The sequence below is a fragment of the Coffea arabica genome, chromosome 2c (genome assembly GCF_036785885.1).
Source record: "Coffea arabica cultivar ET-39 chromosome 2c, Coffea Arabica ET-39 HiFi, whole genome shotgun sequence".
NCBI classification, from domain to species: Eukaryota; Viridiplantae; Streptophyta; class Magnoliopsida; order Gentianales; family Rubiaceae; genus Coffea; species Coffea arabica.
In genome coordinates, this window is record NC_092312.1 from 2,870,310 (window position 1) to 2,890,541 (window position 20,232).

The window sequence follows — 20,232 nt, forward strand, 5'->3', positions numbered from 1 at the left end:
CTTGTGGCACAAAAGAAGAAGCAAAAACAGGGCACTCATGTCGGACGTCCGAAAGGAAGCTATCGGACGTCCGAAAGGAAGCTATCGGACGTCCGAAAGGATGAAGAACATCAAGAAGAAAACTCTGTCGGACGCTCGTGAGGAAGCATCGGACGTCCGGAAGGATCGGACGCACGCCTCGGACGCACATCGATCGCATCGGACGTACGAGAAATTTCGCTAAGATTTGATGGCTCTCTGACGACGTTCGGACGCAGGGTTCGGACGTCCGACAGGTGGTTCGGACGTCCGACAGACCAACGGCTAGTTTTGACAGCATTTAATATTTGACCATTGGAGAGTCTTTTGGAGCCATTTCTCACATTCTATAAAAACCCCAAAGCACAAGAAGACTAGGGACTTTTGCCAACACAAAATACAAGCTTACAAGTGAGATTTTTGAGTAGAAAGATTCTTTGTTGGTTGTATAGGGGGTTGGGAAAGTTGGGTTGTGAGGTTGCTCAAGTGAACGTTACTCTCTAGGAGAAATAAAACCTTGGTAAAGGTGAACCTATCACTTGGAGTGGTAAAACCTTGGTGAAGGTTGCATCATTTGTATAAAATAGTTCTTAATTGGGTGAGTGATCTTTCAAGTGTAGGTTGTTGAGGGTTAACTAGAATAGTTGTAAAACTCCTTGACTCAACCAAAGAGTGTTTGGGGTGAGGAAGGAGTGAGCCTTCACTTGTACATCTTGGTTAGCATCGCCATCAATTGAAGAGGCTATTGGACTGATATTTGATTTGCATTTCTTATCTTTTCTCTTTAATTAAGTTTTCTTTATTGTGCTTAAATTTAATATATCTTTGTGCATCATTGTGAATTTGTTTGTACTCATTGGGTTGCACCGGGATTTTACATTATTTATATAAAACAAACACTCATATTTCTTACAAAATCTCATTCTCTCATGGCACTTTCTTTTTAATTTTCAAATCTCTCTCTCTCTCTATCCTTTTTTTTTTGTCACTCCCTTTTTAATCAAATCTCTTTATTTTTAATTTATTGATGTTTTCTTCCATCTTTTAATTTTGTTTTTGTCCATTAAATTGAAAAAAGTTAAAAAAGAATTTTTTTTAACCCAAATTATTTAATGCTACAACCACTCACTTTTATCTCATTTTTTGTTTCTTATCAAATTTACATTTCTATTTTCGATATTCTTGACTTCCTTCGAACTCCAAACTTCCTTTTTTAAATTGCAATCTCTAAAACGTAAATTAAAATTTAAGTTCACAATATCTAAATTCTCATAGACGTGAATTTTGTATAATTTCAAAATATTGTGATATTTTTGGGTTGGATTTAGATATAATTGAAATTGAGATGAAATTTATTTGTTTTAACTTATAATTTAAAAAATTTATTTTAAAAAAATTCAAGTTATTAAAAAATAGTAAACCTTTCATCATATAAAGTATTAAATTAATCCATTACATGTCTTATTTTGTACATATATATATATTTATATAAATAATTTTTAAAAAAATTCATTGAACCGAAATTGAACCGGTCCGATCGGTTGAATCTCGACCCTTTCACTTCACGGGTTCAATTAACGGTCCGATTTTTAAAACATTGGGTGAGGGAGAGGGTAAGAAAAAAAAAAGGAAGAAGGCCGGCAATAACAACCGGAATAGTGACAAGCGCCAAAAGCGGTGATGGAGGTAGTGGCCGGCAACGGAGGACGTGGTAGGGTGGGTAGGGGAGAAAAAAGAAGAAAAGTTGAAGGGAAAGTTTTTTGTGTATTATTTTGAAATGTATAGGTTAAAAACTTTGATAATTTTTTTAGGGGTTCCTGTAACAAAAGTTGTTAAAAAACTAGTATTATACAAACTTACTAAAAACTTGAGGTTCCAAACAGGCCCTAAGTTTAGCTTAACTTAGCTTAAAGGATAGGAGAAAGAGTTCTTTCTTACTGTCAGATTCATGGTTCGAGTTCAAGTTAAGGAAAGATCGATTTTACTACAATGCTACTCTTAGACCAACTCTTACTCTTCGAGTTACTAACTCAAATTTCAAATAGTTTCACGTTCTTTAAAAAGATTAGGGAAGTGTCGGGCGAATTGAGTATCACAGTTAATGATACCCATTCCTATAATTTAGTAAATCACTTATAGCTTGGGTTTTAAAATATATTAAATCTTTAATAGAATGAAACATGATCCACTCCCGAATCAAATATGTAAGGTTCAATGAACAAAACTTGTAGTCACAGCGGGACTTATAATTCCAAATTCGATTCTGATTCTAGAACATGAACCAAACACATCCTATGTTCCTTTTAACAGATTATGCACCCTGAATTATTCGACGAATAATTGAAGGGCATTGTAGCTGCGACTGAGGCTAAACCTAAGATTCTTGGGTCTCGCTACTAGTCTGCCTAGAACAGTTGATGAAAACTTTGGAGTTGCCTGATAGCGATGATGGTAACTGTAATTGGTGGGCGTGAAACTCTTGAGACGGGCATGGTATTGCTGCTTGTGTTGTTGAGGATGAATTCCAAATGCAGTAGGTTGACTACAATTTGGGTTTGGGTTTTCATCTAAGTTCAAAAGGAAAGAGTAGTGAGTCCTCGAACCGTAACAGCGTTTTGCAATGCTTTGACGTCCTATTTGAAACTTTCGAACTTGATCATCAGTTTCATAGTATCTGTTAGTTAAGGTTTATTATTTAATGTTACAAGCGGTCGATCCCATAATTTCATTTCATTTGTTTGTAAGAGTCTCAGTCAATCTTTTGCAAGGACATGCAATGTATTATACGTGCTTAGTACTATATAATAATATATACATACATATATATATATATATATATATATTGGTAATAAAGAGATGGGATGAGGACAGACAAATACTACATGGGTATGCATGACAATCTTCAGTTTCTCAATCATTAAATTATTCGTCCGCCCCTTTGACCTTCCACATGCAAACACGAATATACAGTAAGGCTGATGAAGATAGCGTCCCAGAATACCTTTGGAGGGTATCCAGCAACAGAATCCTTTGTAATTGGGCCTCGTAAAAAACTAAACTGCACGATTAAACAGACCAATCACCATCTCCATCCCTGTATCTGCTCCTGTTGGAAGGGAAAAACAGGCCATACAACATTTGATTGTTTATGGAAAGTAGGCATGCTGTATTTTCCAGTATGGTGCTGGTCATATGAAAGCAGAGGTCGACATCCTGCCCCCCAGCCCAATCGTCCTTCCTTTTTCCTTTTTATCTTCGTCAAAATTGAAAGCGCACAGAAGCACAGCAGCCGCCAAGTGGTCCCGCCCTGGTCATATAATAATAATAGTCCAATTTATGGGCAGCCCGCAGCCCCCACCCTGAACGGCGTTCCTAAATTGCAATACCACGCGTGTGTTGGGATGGGAGATCTTTTTTTTTTTTTTTTTTTCTTACAAGAGTCGAGAATTCACGCACACAGATAGATTAAACATTTCGAGAGTCATCAAGGAACGATCCAAACGGCTTAAACGCACACAGTTAGATTAAACCCGTGTGTTGGGATGGGAGATCATTTGCAATAATTTTTTGAAAAAAAAATATTATTATATAGCACTTTTTTTCATGTGATGTATGTAAGATAAAGAGATGATCGAAAAATATATTTACGATGTAATAAAATAAAATTGTTCAAATAATAAACAATTCGAACAAACCCTACATTTCTAAGTCTTAAATTGTTACCCTATAAAAATATAGACATCAGATAGGTCCTAAATTTATGTAATTACATGATTGTGTTCTTGATTTCTCAATATTTTTTTTTACTCCGCATTTGGATTCGATTAACCTCTAACAAACAAGTGGATTTGGCACATTTGCTAATTGTAAAATTGCAAGACTAAGGGGTTTGAATTAATTGGTTTCCCTCTTTTTCTCTATGCACTATAATTCCATTCTGGTGTCCAAAGATATAACATTGGAAGTGTTTGGATAGCAAATTATCTTAAATAATATTTCGCTTGCATCATAAACACATTTCTACCTTTTTATATTCTCAATCATTTTTTTATTTTACATACATCACATCATAAAAAGTATTACAGTAATTATTTCAAATAATACTCTGTCCCAATATTACCTCTCGATAACATGATTAATTGATTGCTTAAACCTGGATACAGAGTTCAAATTTTCATACTATGATCATGATCTTACCACATGATGGCTTCTAATAGTTTCGCGTGCTTTTTTCATCTCTAGGCGGAGGCGTCTTCTGGAATCTGGACTTTGCGTTAACTGAACAAAAATGCTCAATACAATCGCGATCGCTCATCAGTCGATGTGTTGCTGTCATTCTTTTCTTTTTTTTTGCCTTTTTTTTTACTGAAACGATAGGGTGTTGCCATCATTCATTGCACCCGCGTTTTTCGTGTCAATTGAACCAACAGTCCTACAATAGGAAAAAGATAAAATGCTCGGAACATTCCCATTATTGAATTTGGATTGGTGAGTTTCTGTAAAAATTAAAATTTTCTATTAACATATTTTTTATCACCTTTTTTTTAACCTCACGTATTTTACATTGCTTACAATAAATTTTTCTACAAAAACTCGAAATATTTACAATCTAAAGTAGCATTTATTGCTAGAACCATATCTTAGTTCATGGATCAACATTTATTGGCCAATGGATGTTAGTTCATTTAGCTAGCATAGACAGTTTTTTCACAAGAGACCGTGTATTCGAGTTCTACTGTCAATATCAATATGAGGGCCATATTTGCGAATTCTACTGTCGCTATAGGAGTGGTGTTGATTGATCTATGTAAAGGATTTACAGTTCTAGAGCTTTACTTAAGACCAATTTAACTTTTTGTTACAAAAGGACAAAAAAAAAAAAATAATCTCCGTTCATGGGCACAACTGTACAAGTACTTGGTTACAAATTAATATTATTATCATTCTGGTTTGCACTGCTCGAGTTCTTTCTTTTGTTGGTATTTTCTTTTTAGGTGGTATTATACATTTTATGCTGCTAATTACCGCTGTAATAGGGCAAAACATGCGTACCTAACTTTTTTTAACTGTTACAAGACAGCAAGTCTCCTACAAAACAGGTTTTTGTAGCATATTTCCAGGTGCTTTTCTATAAGCTTGTACATGCTGCGTGTGTTTTCTGTACGACTGTATCCCCATCTACATACATACACACATACATACCAGCGTCGTGGGTTAGTAAAGCGATTATATCGCCATAATTTAAAGAGATAAAATGATAATAACAATGTGAGAGTACTATAAAATAAAAGGATATTTTGTTAAAAATTTATTAATGTATTGAGTTGAATTATATATGGGGTGAAGTGACTAAAACATAACATTAGAGGGGTAAATTGATAATAGCAATATAGTTTAAGGAGATAAAGTGATAATAATCCTAAATTAAATGCGATCTAAGTATTAGCTGTGTGAGATTTAACAGGTTAGAGATTAAAGGTTTAGGCCACAAAGGATGGCTAAACTTGGGCCAACCAACCCTCAAGTATAGGTATAGGGACCATGGAATTTGATTAAGAAATTAATCGGGCAAGGAAAAACGAGGGAGTTTAATTAAATTGCACAAGTACTTTTTTACCAAGAAATGGGTGAGCAGTAGACGCACCAAACAGGAGGACCCACGTGAAGATGTGTGTTGCCATTGGACCAAGGCCTGTCCTACAAAGGTTACTATAATAAGCGGAGGGACGTGTTGTCGGCAGATTATACGTCGAGACTTCATTTCACGGTACGATGATGATGACGTGTTTTACAAAACTTGGTACTACGAGCACGTAAATCAATAAATGGTTGTCCCCGATCCCCACCGCCACCACTGGGTACCGCCCCCAAGAACCCACACCACGCCCCCTCCTCCAGTCGTCCAGTCCAAACGCTCTCTCTATTCTCTAATTAGTTAGTACTTAATACTAGCATTAAACTTACTTTCTTTTTATGTTCTTGAGCTTTTCGGATGGGTCTTGAAAAGCTCTCTGTCTATAATGGATACCTTCTATTTTCCCTGTACCAACTCCTCATTTACCGTTTCTTTCCTAAGTTTACCAAAACAAGTTAAAATGCGTTTTCCCCAGTCTTATTTGCTACCTTATTTTAGTTCACTTTTTTGGGTGCTTTTCCTCTTTTGTGGGTTGAAGGGAGGGGACCTGGCCTGGCCTGGCCTGGCCTTTGCAAAGAAGAGAAAGACAAACAGAATAAGCAAAATTACTAATACGATCAACAACTAAACCTTATTGTCTTCTGTGGTCTGAAAAGAAAGAGCTTGCTACACCAACCATCAGAAGATCCTTTCATGTCCTTTTTCTTCTTCTACTTCTTCAGCTTGCCTATTTACGGTTCTTGGCTTATTATTATTTAGTTATTCTGCAAAGCGACTAGCATTGACCATCCCAACTCATTTCTAACTTCTTTCTAGAAAATTATTACTTTTCCATAATTTTCTAGGCTTCAATTCTATGCTTGTGGGAGATTTGGGCTCTCATACAACTTCCAGGTGATTTAAGTTTTTTTTTTTTCATTCCTTTTTTCTTTGGGGAAAACTACCCACCTTCTTTTTTCCTTTGATGTTCCTTGATTCCAGTGAATTGTCTTGACTAGGGTTTTCATTGTTATACCATTCTTCTAGAAATTCTGCTATAATATACCAATACGAGTATATGCCTTTGAGCTCTTTCTAATGCAAAATTTCTAGGAATTTATTGTATTCTCGTTGATGTCAAAATTTTGGTGTTTCATTGTATTAATCTTATTCTTGATATCCACTTTAGGAGGTTTGTATGCTCACCAACTAGTGTTTGATGTCTTACCAACTGAAGTTATATATATGTATGACCAGAAAAATGGTGAGAGGGAAGATTCAGATGAGGAGGATTGAGAATGCAACGAGCAGGCAGGTGACCTTCTCAAAGAGGAGAAATGGGCTTCTGAAGAAGGCGTACGAGCTATCAGTTCTGTGTGATGCTGAAGTTGCTTTGATAATTTTCTCACAAAAAGGGAAGCTCTATGAGTTCTCAAGCTCCAAGTAAGTTTTACTGTAATGATCCTTGAAAAAAAGAAGTGTTTTAATCTTATGTAGTACATTTTGATGCGACCTAACAACTTTTCAGATAATTAATTTTTGTAGTACTAATATTTTGCTTATTTCAATGTGCACTTTCTATATTTTTGCCTCTTATTTGAATTCTTTATAGCGCCAAGGCATGGCTTTGTCTGCTTTGAGAAGCTTTAAGTATGATGACACCAGTGATTTGAATAAAGCATCGAGTCCTTTTCTATCTCATCTCCTGGCGTGAAATGATTTTACCTTCAGATTTGGTTATGAATTTATGATAGCCAAGACTTCTCCAATTCTTGAAAGAAGATTACGTACTTCATCTTCTGTAGACTCCCTATCTTTTGTGATGCTCGTGTTCACTTGTACTTCCTAATTATTGTGAGGAAGAAAGAGAAGAAAAATCCTATCATTGTTCCAACAAAAAATTTGTCTTCTTGTACTCTCCTAGTCCTGATTAGAGATGGTTGATGAAGAGTCAATTGATGATGATTTCTTTCTTTCATAAACGGTTGTTTGCTGAGAAACTTTTCAACATCCTGTGCGTATTGATAAGGATTCTATGTTACTGCCAATTGTGGGTTCAGAATCTTATGCTAATGGGGTTAGGGAGGGTTGGGCCGGGGGTTGGTTATCTTTATCGAATGAAGCTTGAACCTGATGGAGCTGACAATCCAGTTTCTCTAAAGATCCATTGGAAGCAATAGTCATTAAGCTCCTTGTGCCTTATTATCTTTTGCGACATAAATGCCAATTTGAACTGATGCATGAATTGACGTTGACTTTGTTCACCTTCCACATTTTCTTTTAATGCAGACTGGTGCATGAAAATGTCTCTTTCTCCAGACCCTCATCTTCCTTGAATCATCGTACTCTAACCTTTCCTGATGTTTAGCTGTATATGTTGCTTGAATTAAGAAACTTTTGGTAGTAACAGAAAGATTTCTGTTGTGACCAATCCTTGACAAAGTAATGTAGATGTTTACATTGATTCTTCATTGGAGTTTCTGTAATTATAATAAGTTCCACCTGTTCCAATGTGCCGTGCTCTATTTTCTGCACAACAAATCTCTTCCACCAAGACCATCCAAATTATAAAGACATTTGCTTTCATGATGCTAGTAGGTAAATAAATAACAGTAGGTTAAAAGAAAAAAACGTTAGGGTCAAAATTTGCACCTCACAGAATATAACAAGAAGCTAGCCAGTTACAAATTACAATTATCCATGGATAAGAAAAAAATAGTTTTTCTTTTAGGATGTGAAGAGGATGAGGTGTGGAGCATAAGAGTGTCAAGGAGTAAGTAGTCAACGGCTCCATGAACAGTACACTTGTATCAATCTGAAGAATGTTGCTGGTCATAAGTTGCATCAGACATAAGTTTCATCAGATTGTCTGTAGTGCATGTTTAAGTCGTATCTCACTTTCATTTGTGCGTAAATTCTTGTTATATTTGCACATCTTGTGGTTTTGAACGAAACAAACTCCTTGATATGCACCACGTAGGAAGTAAAAGGACGAGTTAAAGTACGTTGACAGGCATGCAGTGCTGTTTACATAAAGGGACCTTGAGTTGTTGTGCAGACCAGGATTCAATTCCTAATAACCTATTTTGATTTAAGACATCAGAAGAAATGAGATGCGGCACGACCTTAGGCCAAAGATTACGCTAGGCTACCCTTTAATTTACTCATAGTCCTTCCCCTTCAATTGATGCGTTAGGATACTTGGTAGCTAATTTATCTTTCATTTGGTACTAAAATTTATCTTTCGAATCACCAAGTACCTTTAGTGTTCACGCTACAAAGTGAAACCATAAGGAATTTTCTCCGTTTTGATGACGTGCTTGTGGGAGGAGGTACATAACCAAAGGGCTGTCTTTTTCTTCAAACGTAGTTATGGATGGCTTTGGTATCATCAAACAATTTCTTATAAGGGGCAATGAGTGAAGTTCAATTATTCATATTTTGTTGAAGGCCGTAATGAAGTTGATATGGAGAGTCAAGCTAAAGGGGGTTACCACAAATTAATTAAAGAATGAAAGAAAAGAGAGAATTATTATTTTTAAGACTCACCTTAACTAGTAGGAATATTAGTCAAATACGTAAATATGAAGTTTCTAGTCCTTCTTAAGCACTCGTAAAATTTGGAGTTTCCCCTTGAACTAAAAATAAAGAATCATTATTTACTCCCAACTAGCATAATTCTTAAACTCTTGTAAGATTTAGTCTCTCCCTTTAAGCCAAAATGAAAGGATCATTATGTTCTCTTAACTTGTAGAATCATACTTGTTATTAATAGGGGGATTTTAATTGCAAATTGAAACTGTCCCATGTGATCTATTTGTATATATCACGATGCCTAAAGGCATCAAAAATTTTCTTGTTTGTTGTGGAGGAGTTTTATTGGCGCTTAAATCAATTTCAATAGTGTACGGTTAAGTATGTCCGATGCCAAGTTGCTTAACATAGCATGCGCAGAATTGATCTAGTCCGTGCTTGTACCAAATTGATAGAACTATGAAGTGTCATGCATGATGATAACCATAGAATATGCCCCAAGATAATTTTGCAACTCTTAAGAGGGTGTAATAAAGATGAAAGTTTGATTTGAGAACTAATAGCGTCTATCTTATCTTTTCTTGTTGTACTTCATTAATTCCTTAATGATTATGTTCGTGCAACCCTTCAATATTCTGGGCTTGTTCTCAACAGTTTATGGAAAGATATAAGCAAGTCTTTTGAAATTGAAAGAGACTTTGTTGAAAGCATTGAAAACATCCTGTTGATTTTCAGGTTCAGGAATTCTTATTAAAAGCAACTTTAGGTCTACACTTTCGATATAGTTTTTTTTTCAATCAAAAAAAGAAAAATCTCGTTTTTACCTTATCACAAAATGTTGAGAAGAAGCCCTTTGCATGCCTGATGCCTCCTCCTTCATGCAAACCATGCATGATCTTAAATTGAGATTAGGTCACCTTCTGTAGTGGGCTATGTGATGGCCTGAGACTCTAGTTCTATATGTTTGAAATGATTTTCATTTTTCATAATGACTATTTGTGAATAACTTTTTTTTTTTTTTTTTTATCGTGTAGCATGCAAAAGACAATCGATAAATATCGTGGCTGTGTGAAGGAAGATCAAAGAAGCGACCAAGACATTGAGAAATATATACAGGTTAGACATCCTCTATAGTTTAGCTAAAATCATTATAATAAAAAGGTGAAAATAGTTATACACGGTGAAAGAATTATGCTTATGTTTGACTATATCTAGTTCGTAAGTTGATTCCACAAGAATATTTAGAACAAGTCAAATGGATTTACCTTTTGCATAATTATTTCTATTTTATAATCTATTGAGCCAAATTACGATTCCAAAGCCACCAATTGAGAATTAAAATTTAGGATTAATCTTATATATATTGTTAGTGCAGTGTAAACACTATTACAGTTGGATGGATGACACGTGTGTAAAATTTAAATTTAAAATTCAAAATTTACTTATGCGTCGTCCATCTAATCATGATAGTATATATAAAATTTATTCATAAATTTAAATTTAACTTGATTAATATGCAGAAAAACATGAAATCCTGTAGCTTGATTAATTTCCATTTTGGTAATTGGTTGCACTCGCAGGAGCTGAAGCTGGAAGCTATAAACATGGCAAATACGATAGAATTCCTTGAAGCTTCTCAACGGTTCTTGACTCACTGCTACTTTCCTGCCAAATGTAGAATCTTTGTTAGTACATTGGGTTTTATTTTATTCTTGAATTTTGGGGTGTTCTAGGAAGCTTTTGGGGCAAGATCTGGGATCAAGTTCACTAGAGGAACTTCAACAGATTGACAGCCAGCTCGAGAGAAGTCTAACGAACGTCAGGGCAAGGAAGGTAAAACTGTTCTAGGAAAAAGTGCATTGGATAGGCTGTTCTAGGTGCTGGTCTTTGTACTTGACCCGAAAAAATTGTCAAACATTTGAAAGTGGACATGATAAAACTGTTGTTAGAGAGATTTCAGTTCTTTCATCAGTTTCGTTGGATAAGAGTTGATGATCTTAACTTTTGAACGAAAATTTGCTTCACTAATTGCAGACTCAGCTATTCAAGGAAGAAATAGAGCGGCTAAAAGCAAAGGTATGATGATAGAACTGCATTTTTGTCGGTGCTGGTAATTGGAACTGCTTCACTTTTTTTTTATTTTTTTCCTCATTGTAATATTCCTACTACTGCTTCCAGGAGATGCTTTTGTTGGAAGAAAATGCAAGGTTATCTCAAAAGGTAAATTCTTGTGGCTTCCAGTTCATACAGTTACTAGGACTACAAAGAAATTATGCAATCATTGCATGATTAATATCCGGCTGGCCACCTAATTCTCAAATATTATACTACTACTATTTGATGGGAATTTAGAAGTGGTCATGAATAGTCTTTGGGTGTTCTGCTAAACCCTGCATGTTACCCTTTTCATTTTTCTTTTTCTTTATTTTCAATCTATTTGTTCTTCTTCTTTTGTTTTTCATGTTCTTCCTTGTTTTCCTTAAACCCTAGCACTTCTTTTTGTTGGTCTCTTTAGTTGAGAAAGGATGATGAAATTACAGGTATACTTGGGAGAATAAGCTGTCAGATGTCGGAAACCTTTTCTCTAACTAATTATGCCATATTCTTCTATATCTGTGGTAGTAGCGGCAAGCCAGCAAGTTAAATGAGTTGCAGTTTGGGTGTGCCTCTTCACGTAGTTATCCTATATTTCCTTCAAGAACTAAACCGGGAGAGATAGGGACTTCTCTTTTTCTTTTACTTTTTGGCGCTAATGCAATCTTTTTTTTTTTTTTCCCCTTTTTTGGACAATAGTGTGGACTCGGGTCGTGGCATGCACCGGCAAAGAGGAAAGAAATTGGAAGTTGCAGCCAAAGTACTCAAAGCTCAGAGGTGGAGACTGGGTTGTTTATCGGCCTTCCTGAAACTCGAGTCTTAGAGTATCGTCGCTTTTGATGATTTTTCTCATCTTCTAAATGCACATATTTATCATATCCTTGATCTAGAAGTAGCTATGTTATTCTAGTTAATGTCTCGGCAATAAAAACATAATATCTTATGGCTTCAAAATAATACATACAGTATATAATTGTAGTTTGACACTTTGATTACGTACTATGCAAGTGCTTTGTTGTAAATATCACATTTGTCGATTGCTTTTGATGTGGAAATTAAATGGGTAGAAAGTTAAATGGATAGAAAGCTCAATGATTCTGGTGCCTTGAACTTGAACTTGAACCTGAACCGGGATTAGAATATGAACCGAATTTCGTTCTAAGTTTTATGTCATCTTCTTTTTGCTTTTCTTAATAGGTGCACATTAAATTGTTATAGTAGAATAAGCTGTTTGGAATCAGAAGTAGAATTGACTGCACGAAAAATTACCATTTTTCCTGATTTCTTAGTGGATTCTCCTTTTTCGTCTCTAATCTATAGGAAATTCTCTCCATCCCAGCCCCCCTCCCCCCCCCCCCCCCCCTCTTTTTTTGGGGGGGATGAGAGGAATGATTTAGTAGTTACTATGGCGAGATGCAGATTTTGTGCTGTCCTCCGCTATGGTTTGTGACTTTTATATGAATGTTGATGGCTCAAGTGATTTTGTAAACTTGTCCATTGAAGGAAAAAAAGAGGCAATGGAGTGTAATAATCGCAAAAGCAAATATACCATACTATATCTTTGGCTGATATTTAGGACCTAGCGGGATTCTTTGGGTTGAAAATCCCCTTCTTTTTTTACCTTTTGGGTAGCAATTCTTGGCTCGAAACTTGGACGGTGGAATCATGCAATTCTGACGCCAAAATCATGTTAAGCTGCAATTCCAGTAGAGCTCTGGAATCTAAATAAAGAAATCTAGATTTCTGATGCCACATTCTTCAATATCGGTTTCTACCATCGGTTTATCAAGATTCTGATGCCATATTCTTCTGTAACATGCCTAGTATTATGCCTTTCTACTTCTCGATCTCTTGCTATTTTCGCTCATCAAATTATTTATTCCCAACGTGGTCTCATGAACCAAACATTGAAGATTGATTTAGGGAGAGCCGTCCGGTTACAGGAACACTCAATTTTCTGAAACCAAAGAATTTGAAGCATTAGTTCCTGGGTTTCTTCACGGTTTTCTTTTGCAGTTATCATTTTTTGGGCTACAAACGCCTAACGAAGTAATTCCCGTTGCTAAATGTGTTACCTCACAGAAAGAAACTTGAACGCTTGTTAACAAAGTTCAGGGTTTGGAAGCTTTATGCCCTACTAACAACTTTTAAGGTTTGGAAGCTTTACAATATGTTCTAAAATTGCGAGGTTTCTGACTATTTCACTTGTTTCTTTTCAAATTTTAAAAATTACGCTAATCTCTCTTGAGATTTATTGTCTAGTAATATTTAGGTCCAACCAACAATTAAAAAGTAATATTAGAAGAGAGAAAATAATATAATTCTACCATTACTCCTCATCTAATAAACTGTTTAGTTAATCTAATACCAATTCAAACATTAAAGAAAACACTAAAATTTGTTGTTTATCAATAGGGATTAAATCACGTATGACATCAAAAATAATATATCATTCTATTACTTAATGTAAGATCTAAATTGCTCTTTTCAGTTATAAACCCATTATCAAACATGACCAATAACAAATAATCAAATAAAATTTTAACCAAAATATTACAAGGAGCGAATTTTAATACCATAAAATCTTAACAGCTAACTTTAATATGTTGACAAGAATATTTATAATGTTAAAGTTTGTTCTATGTAATATTTTGATTGCAAATTTTTTGATTATTTGTTATTGATCATGCTTGACAATGGATATGTAACTAAAACGAGTAATTTGGATAATGTATTAAGTGAAAAATAGAGTAATTTTTTGATGGTACATGTTATTTGATCCCTAATGATAAACAGCATATTTTAGTGCTTTTCTTTAAAGTGTGGATTGGTATTAAATTAATTAAATAATGTAGTAGGTGATGGACAATGATGGAATCATATTATCTTCTCTTTCTTAATATTATTATTTTTAATTATAGATTAGGTCTAAATGTTACAAGATTATTGACCTCAAAGGAAGCTAGTGTAATTTTCAACATCTGAAGGAATGCTAGTGAAATAGTCAGAAACCTCAAGCGAGGTTTCTGAAATTATCCCTTCTAAAATTAATGATCCATATGATCATATCTGATTCTCATGAATTGCATCCATTCCTCCTTGACTGCATTCCTATCATTATTATTGTTTAATAAATTTGAAGAATGATTCCATTTATTTTCTCTTTGAAAATAGTTTGAAAAAAAATAAAAATAAAGTAAAAGCATCAATAACTTTGTTTCCTATATTTTTTTCCTTTTCTTGCATCCCAAAATATAATTATTTTTGGCTAACATGATCCCAGATAGCTAATGTATTATGTTATGATTTTACTTGTTAGACCTCAAAGGAAGTGTATGTAAAATTGAAATGTATAACAACAATAATATAATGTCTTTGGCAGATCACATTCTTAACTTTGGTGGCAAAGACATGAGATAAAAGCAGTTTTTTTTTTTTTTTTTTGGTTGAGTAAATAAGACTTTTTAAAGTTCATAACACAAAAAAGATATTTATACTTCTCGAAGGGCAGAATGAGATTTTTTTTTCCTGCTCCCCTCTACTTCCTTCCATTTCCATGGTACGTACTTAGTGATACTTAAAACTGCTTTACTAATTATATAACATAAATTATGTCTACACTCTAAAATAATTCTCTGACACTTAGGAGCTTCTTTATTATTTTATTTATGTCCAGAAAGCATAAATAAAAAAAAAAAAACTACAACTCAAATCCAATCCCACGTCTATTTGATTTCACATTTTACCAAAATAATAATAAAAAAAAAAAAGGATATGATTTCGGCAAGTAGATACATATTTGTCATGTTTATTGACGCGAAATCATGGTACAATGCATAAACTTAAGTGCGCTTAACATTTAGAGTTGGTAAAATTGGCCGAGCAAACAATTTTTTAACTTTTGCACCCATTGACTCATGCGAACAAATTATATATATATATATATAAATACTGTCAAATGGGCTGATGCTAAGCAACTAGCCCACCACCATTTCTTGTTTGGGGTAAGAATCTTGCACTCGGTGTCCATTTGGTCTTTGTCAAGTAACGGGAATGGGCTTCGGTATTTGTTGGATCAAATTTTTCTTCCCCTACAGCGTTCTTGGGCCACGGCAGGTGTCAAATACTAAAGCTGATTTATTATACGTCTTGAGATTTGAAGCAATTGAATAATTTAAGTGACCCTAGGTCGGAGGAGTTGAGAAAGCGAGGAATTGAAAAATACTAGCCTTTTGCTTATATTTGAGTTGTCTCTTACTTTTGTTTCTTCTGTTTTTTTTTTTTTTTTCCAAGCAAGAAAAGGGTGGGATTTTAGAGACGGGAAAGAAATAAGTGAGTAATTAGAATCCAGAATCTCTAATTCTCGAAATCTCAACCTTAATCATTAAATCAATAAACAAGCGTACTCCATTCCGATTCTGCATCTGCTTCTTGCATTCAATCAACTCAGTCCAAATTTACTCCAACTATATTACAGTGCCAGAGGTGAGGTGCAAATTTAACCCTTCGAGTTTGGTCTTAGGAGAGGCGCCATCTCCGTCAAAAGCGCCCCCAGCAGCATTGGATTGCCAAACACAAATTTATTTGTGGGCATAGAAGCTTAAGACCAACCGGAGCTGGTTTATTTACGTGATAAGTACATCATGGCATTCTTTATCGATCACAACGACTCTGGAATATCTGACATTTTTTATTCTCCGGCCATGGCTTTTCTGGTCTCTGGTTTTATGTGTTGGAACTTAAGGTACATGGGACTATTCATTCATTCTGTAAACCTCCTTTTAAGAAATAATCGATCAAAATTGTTTGCAAATCACGAGGATGTGATGCAGGTCATCACTAGTTACGAAATGAAGCGAGGTCGCTCCAAATAAATCTCGTGTGTATCCGAAAATTAGCCAGAAAAGCATCAAATATTGACTAGTTAATTTTAAGCTGAGAGGCTCTCTCTCATTCCTTCCGGCGTTTCTGAGATGTAAAATCTATCATCATGTGTACCTTTATTTAGGTGGTGAATTAACTTCAGCCCTGAAGCCCCCTCCCTTTCCTACCCACAAAAAAACTCAATTATACTCATTATGGACGCTACCAAAATAACAAAATACCGGTAACTTGTTTTGTCAACAACAGTAATGAGGTGCTGCCGCTGCGTCCTCATGTGTGATGATGTACCGCCTTTCTCAGGTTATATTCTATCTTGATCAAAGAATTCAAGAGGAAATCATCAGCCTATGTCACTATCGCTGTCCAGAAATCAAGGCCTGTTATTGCACTGCGTCAAAAGGAGAATAAAAACATTTGAAAAAGTTTAGTGGTCCCCGATCCTCACCAAATTCTACCTATTTGGGTACAAGCTCTTTTAGGCTGCAATCCTCAAATCGAACTGAGCTGCTCGCGAGTAGGTCGGTTAAAAACTCGATTCGGATCACAGTTGATCAAGTTTGAATCGAGTTCGAGTAGTTGGATAGGTCTAACAAGTCAAGTTCTACTATTCAGTGGCAAGGCTCGAAGTCTCGAGCCTTTTCGAGTTTTTAATTTTAATTCTTTAGTATATTATTATTATGAAATTACCCTTCTACTCACATGAATGGTTGAATTTATGAAATATTTCAGGTCATATGAAAAATTTAAGGGCAATAATGTCTTTTCGCCCAAAAATTGCCAAGAAAAATGAAATCCCCAAATCTCCCTGACTCGAGTTCGATAAGGCTTACATTGACTTGAGTCCCGTACGAGTCGAACTCGAATTCTACAAATAATGCATCGAACTCGAACTTTAATAATGCTACTCGTTCGAGTTCGAGTATCTTTCCTATATATCGAATCGATCTCGAGTATGACGATATTTAAACTCGACTCGACTCAATTACATCCCTGAGTTCTTTGATACGAACGCTTACAAGTTCAATGAATACGAATGCTTCAATGTGGGAACATCAATCAAAGAGAGGACAAGAAGGGAGATAGGCGAGGGAACAAGTCCAAATCCTACCCCATCCCCCACGGGATTTTCATGTTTACTTGCATTCACAAACAATAATCAAAGGTGTCCAAATCTTTGTGTCTAATACGAAGGCTGCAGTCAAATTATGCGCCCAAAGTCTAGGATTCACCGATTCACGCTTACAAGTTGAGTTCTGTCAATTTCAAATCGATTTATACAAGTTTTACTCTATTTAGTGTAAATTCGCACAGTTTTAATGCGGTCATAAATTTTACATCAATCTATTTATATGAGTTGATCAACTCAAATTTACAATCAAAGCGTAGGTACTTATTTTGTAAGAATTGCATCAATCGGTTGGAACTGAATAAAACTCAACTTGTGAGGTTTCATTTCCCATAGTCGGCTATTTTGAGACCCAAAGGGCTCTCCATTCTCCAATCATATTATTTTCTGGTTTACCACTATATTATCCGCAATTATTTTGGTCAAAGACACGATTATTAGCTCATTGCATGCAAGTAAACTAAATTGTTACTATTTTCTGGTAAGAAGAAGAAGTAGAAGAAGAAGAACATTATAATTCAAAATTTCAAATGCACATCTGCTTCACCAAAAGACGGAAAGACAGCTTCTGAACAATCACCCTTGTCCAAATTCGAGCTGTTTTGAGCCGACAGCCCCTGTGGAACTATATTATGGAGCTGAATTAAAATTGAAATGGAAAAGAATGATCTATCAAGTGGGATTCTGCTCTGGCGTATGACATGTTCATATACTAATACATTGTCCTTATGCTTTGAAAAATAGTTGAATGATTTTTCGCTAGTATATGCTATGTTCCATATATACCAACTTGAGTTGAGTTTGGAAAAACAAAAAACAAAAACAAAAAGTAAAGAATGGTAATATGTTCGATAATCAAGTTTTAAACTTTGCCAACATTTGTAGAGTGGCTTTCAAACAGGTACTAAGTCTCATCCTGATTTTATATCTCAAACATATAAAATGCTACGAACTCAGTAGCTTTGTTGCATCTCTCCCATAATCCTTATCCCCGTTTTCCGTGATCTAATTATCGCGGAGAAAAACATTATTATTATTATTACTACTATAGTCTATAGGCTTATTTAAATACTACTTACTTACTAATGTATGCTTTCCCCTTCTTAATCCATCCATCCACTCGGGTAAGAAGTCCGATTTTGAATTAACAAAATGACCGTTATTTAGAGATCCATGTTCCGAGGGGGGTAGCACATTGCCTCTTACTTGTAGGACATTTCTGAATAAGAAATATGTTATGCGCATGACTTCATTTCCTCAATCTTTAAATTTTATTTCTCCATGTCATGCCTGTTAATTGCACTACCTAATAATGGCCTTATAGTTTTTCCTCCTTTAGTTAAAGACCCTTTTGCTTTTTTCCTCCATTATTAGATTTACTCTTTTTTTAATGAAATGCATTTTCTATTTAAGTTATGTTTGAAGTCGGTAAAAAGAGAGAGGACCAGATTAAAAAAAAAATGGAGGGAGGACGTGGTTTCGGATTTAAGTTACTTATCTCGAGTTTGGGGTATAGTCAATAAGATATGATATTTTTACGAGTTTTGTGTTTGAATTGCAATTTTTTGAAGTTTTTGAAAAAAAATGTCCTGCAATAATTTGATATATATAAAGTAGAAAGGTGATGAAAAAATAATGCCTTCACAGGAAACATAGGAATTTTATTTATTTTTGGGAAAATTGTAGAAACTTCCCCTGAGATTTCTGATATTTGCATTGACTTCCCCTATCAATTTTGAAATAGCATTAACCTCCCCTAAAAAAAGTTGGAACTAATTTAAAAGGTAAAAATATGTGAATTTATTAGAGTACCCCCAATTGTATTTGACTTTACTAAATGAAAGGTTTGGTTACTTTCATCAAAACCAACGTTTAATTTGTTAAACAAATTAAACTAATCAAACTATTTCTGCATAGTTAAATTAATTAACTAATTAACTAATTTCTATTTATCTAATTAACTAATCAAACTATTTCTACATAGTTAAACTTATTAACTAATTATATAATTAATTATTAACTAATTATATAATTAATTATTAACTAATTATCTAATTAACTAATTTCTGTTTATCTAATTAACTAATTAACTAAGCTGTTGTCTGTCCGAAACTAACAAACTATTTACATGTTAAACTAATAAACTAATTATCTGCTTAACTAATTAACTAACTAATTATCTAATTAATTAATTAATTAACTAATTAACTAATTTTTGTTTATCTAATTAACTAATTAGTCAATTCGCTAATTGGTTAATTAGCTCCACAGGCCAACAAAATTGGTTAAATAGTGCATTAAATATAAAACCTGCCAGTTTTCCATAAAGAGTTTGTATGTTATGGGTAAAAAATTTTTTTAACTTTCACATATTTAATTTATGTTAAATACAAAATATACTAGTTTTTCTTTGGGCGCTATTTAACCAATTTTTTTCATAAAGAACTGGTATGTTTTCCATAAAGAGCTATAAAACCTGCCAGTTTTCCATAAAGAGTTTGTATGTTATGCATTATTTAACCAATATTTCATATTTAAACAATTTTTTAAAAATTAAAATAACGTATTTGAAAGTTGTATTTTTATTTGGAAGAACGCCTTCATTCGACGCGTTTTTCACTCTTTGGGAAGAGACTCAAAAATCGCCACCCTTTAAAAAGTTAGTTTAAAAACTCTCTTTTTTTGGGAATCTACTCCTTATTAATACAACCACTATATTTATTTTCTAGTATTAATTTTTGTTATGATTTATGATTTTCTTATATTTTATCAAAAAAATTAATAACTATTGTAGTTATAATTATGGAGATGTTAATTTGTCGTATGTGTAATTCTTTTGTTTTATAAGAATTGTTATATCAGGAGTAATTTTGAAATTTAATTCCATTTAATTCCAAAACACTCGTTAAACCAAACTAGATATTGGAATGAAAAATATGTTGCATTTATACTCCATGAACTT

General features: G+C 34.3%; 1 protein-coding gene across 1 annotated transcript; it reads left to right on the forward strand.

Annotated features, from left to right (window-relative positions):
* The first annotated feature begins 6,176 nt into the window (after positions 1-6,176).
* On the forward strand, positions 6,177-12,282 carry LOC113725091 (MADS-box protein AGL42-like). The gene is made up of 8 exons (XM_027248080.2): positions 6,177-6,547; positions 6,890-7,075; positions 10,201-10,282; positions 10,747-10,808; positions 10,900-10,999; positions 11,201-11,242; positions 11,345-11,386; positions 11,960-12,282. The coding sequence occupies exons 1-8, from the start codon at positions 6,510-6,512 to the stop codon at positions 12,098-12,100; spliced, it is 693 nt and encodes a 230-aa protein (XP_027103881.1). The 5' UTR covers positions 6,177-6,509; the 3' UTR covers positions 12,101-12,282.
* The last annotated feature ends 7,950 nt before the right edge of the window (positions 12,283-20,232 follow it).

Excerpts from the sequence above, each read along its gene's own strand:
- LOC113725091 (XM_027248080.2), top strand. The coding sequence starts at position 6,510 with ATGCTTGTGGGAGATTTGGGCTCTCATACAACTTCCAG. Across the intron at positions 10,283-10,746 it reads ACATTGAGAAATATATACAG|GAGCTGAAGCTGGAAGCTAT; the intron begins GTTAGACATCCT and ends TTGCACTCGCAG. Across the intron at positions 11,387-11,959 it reads ATGCAAGGTTATCTCAAAAG|TGTGGACTCGGGTCGTGGCA; the intron begins GTAAATTCTTGT and ends TTTGGACAATAG.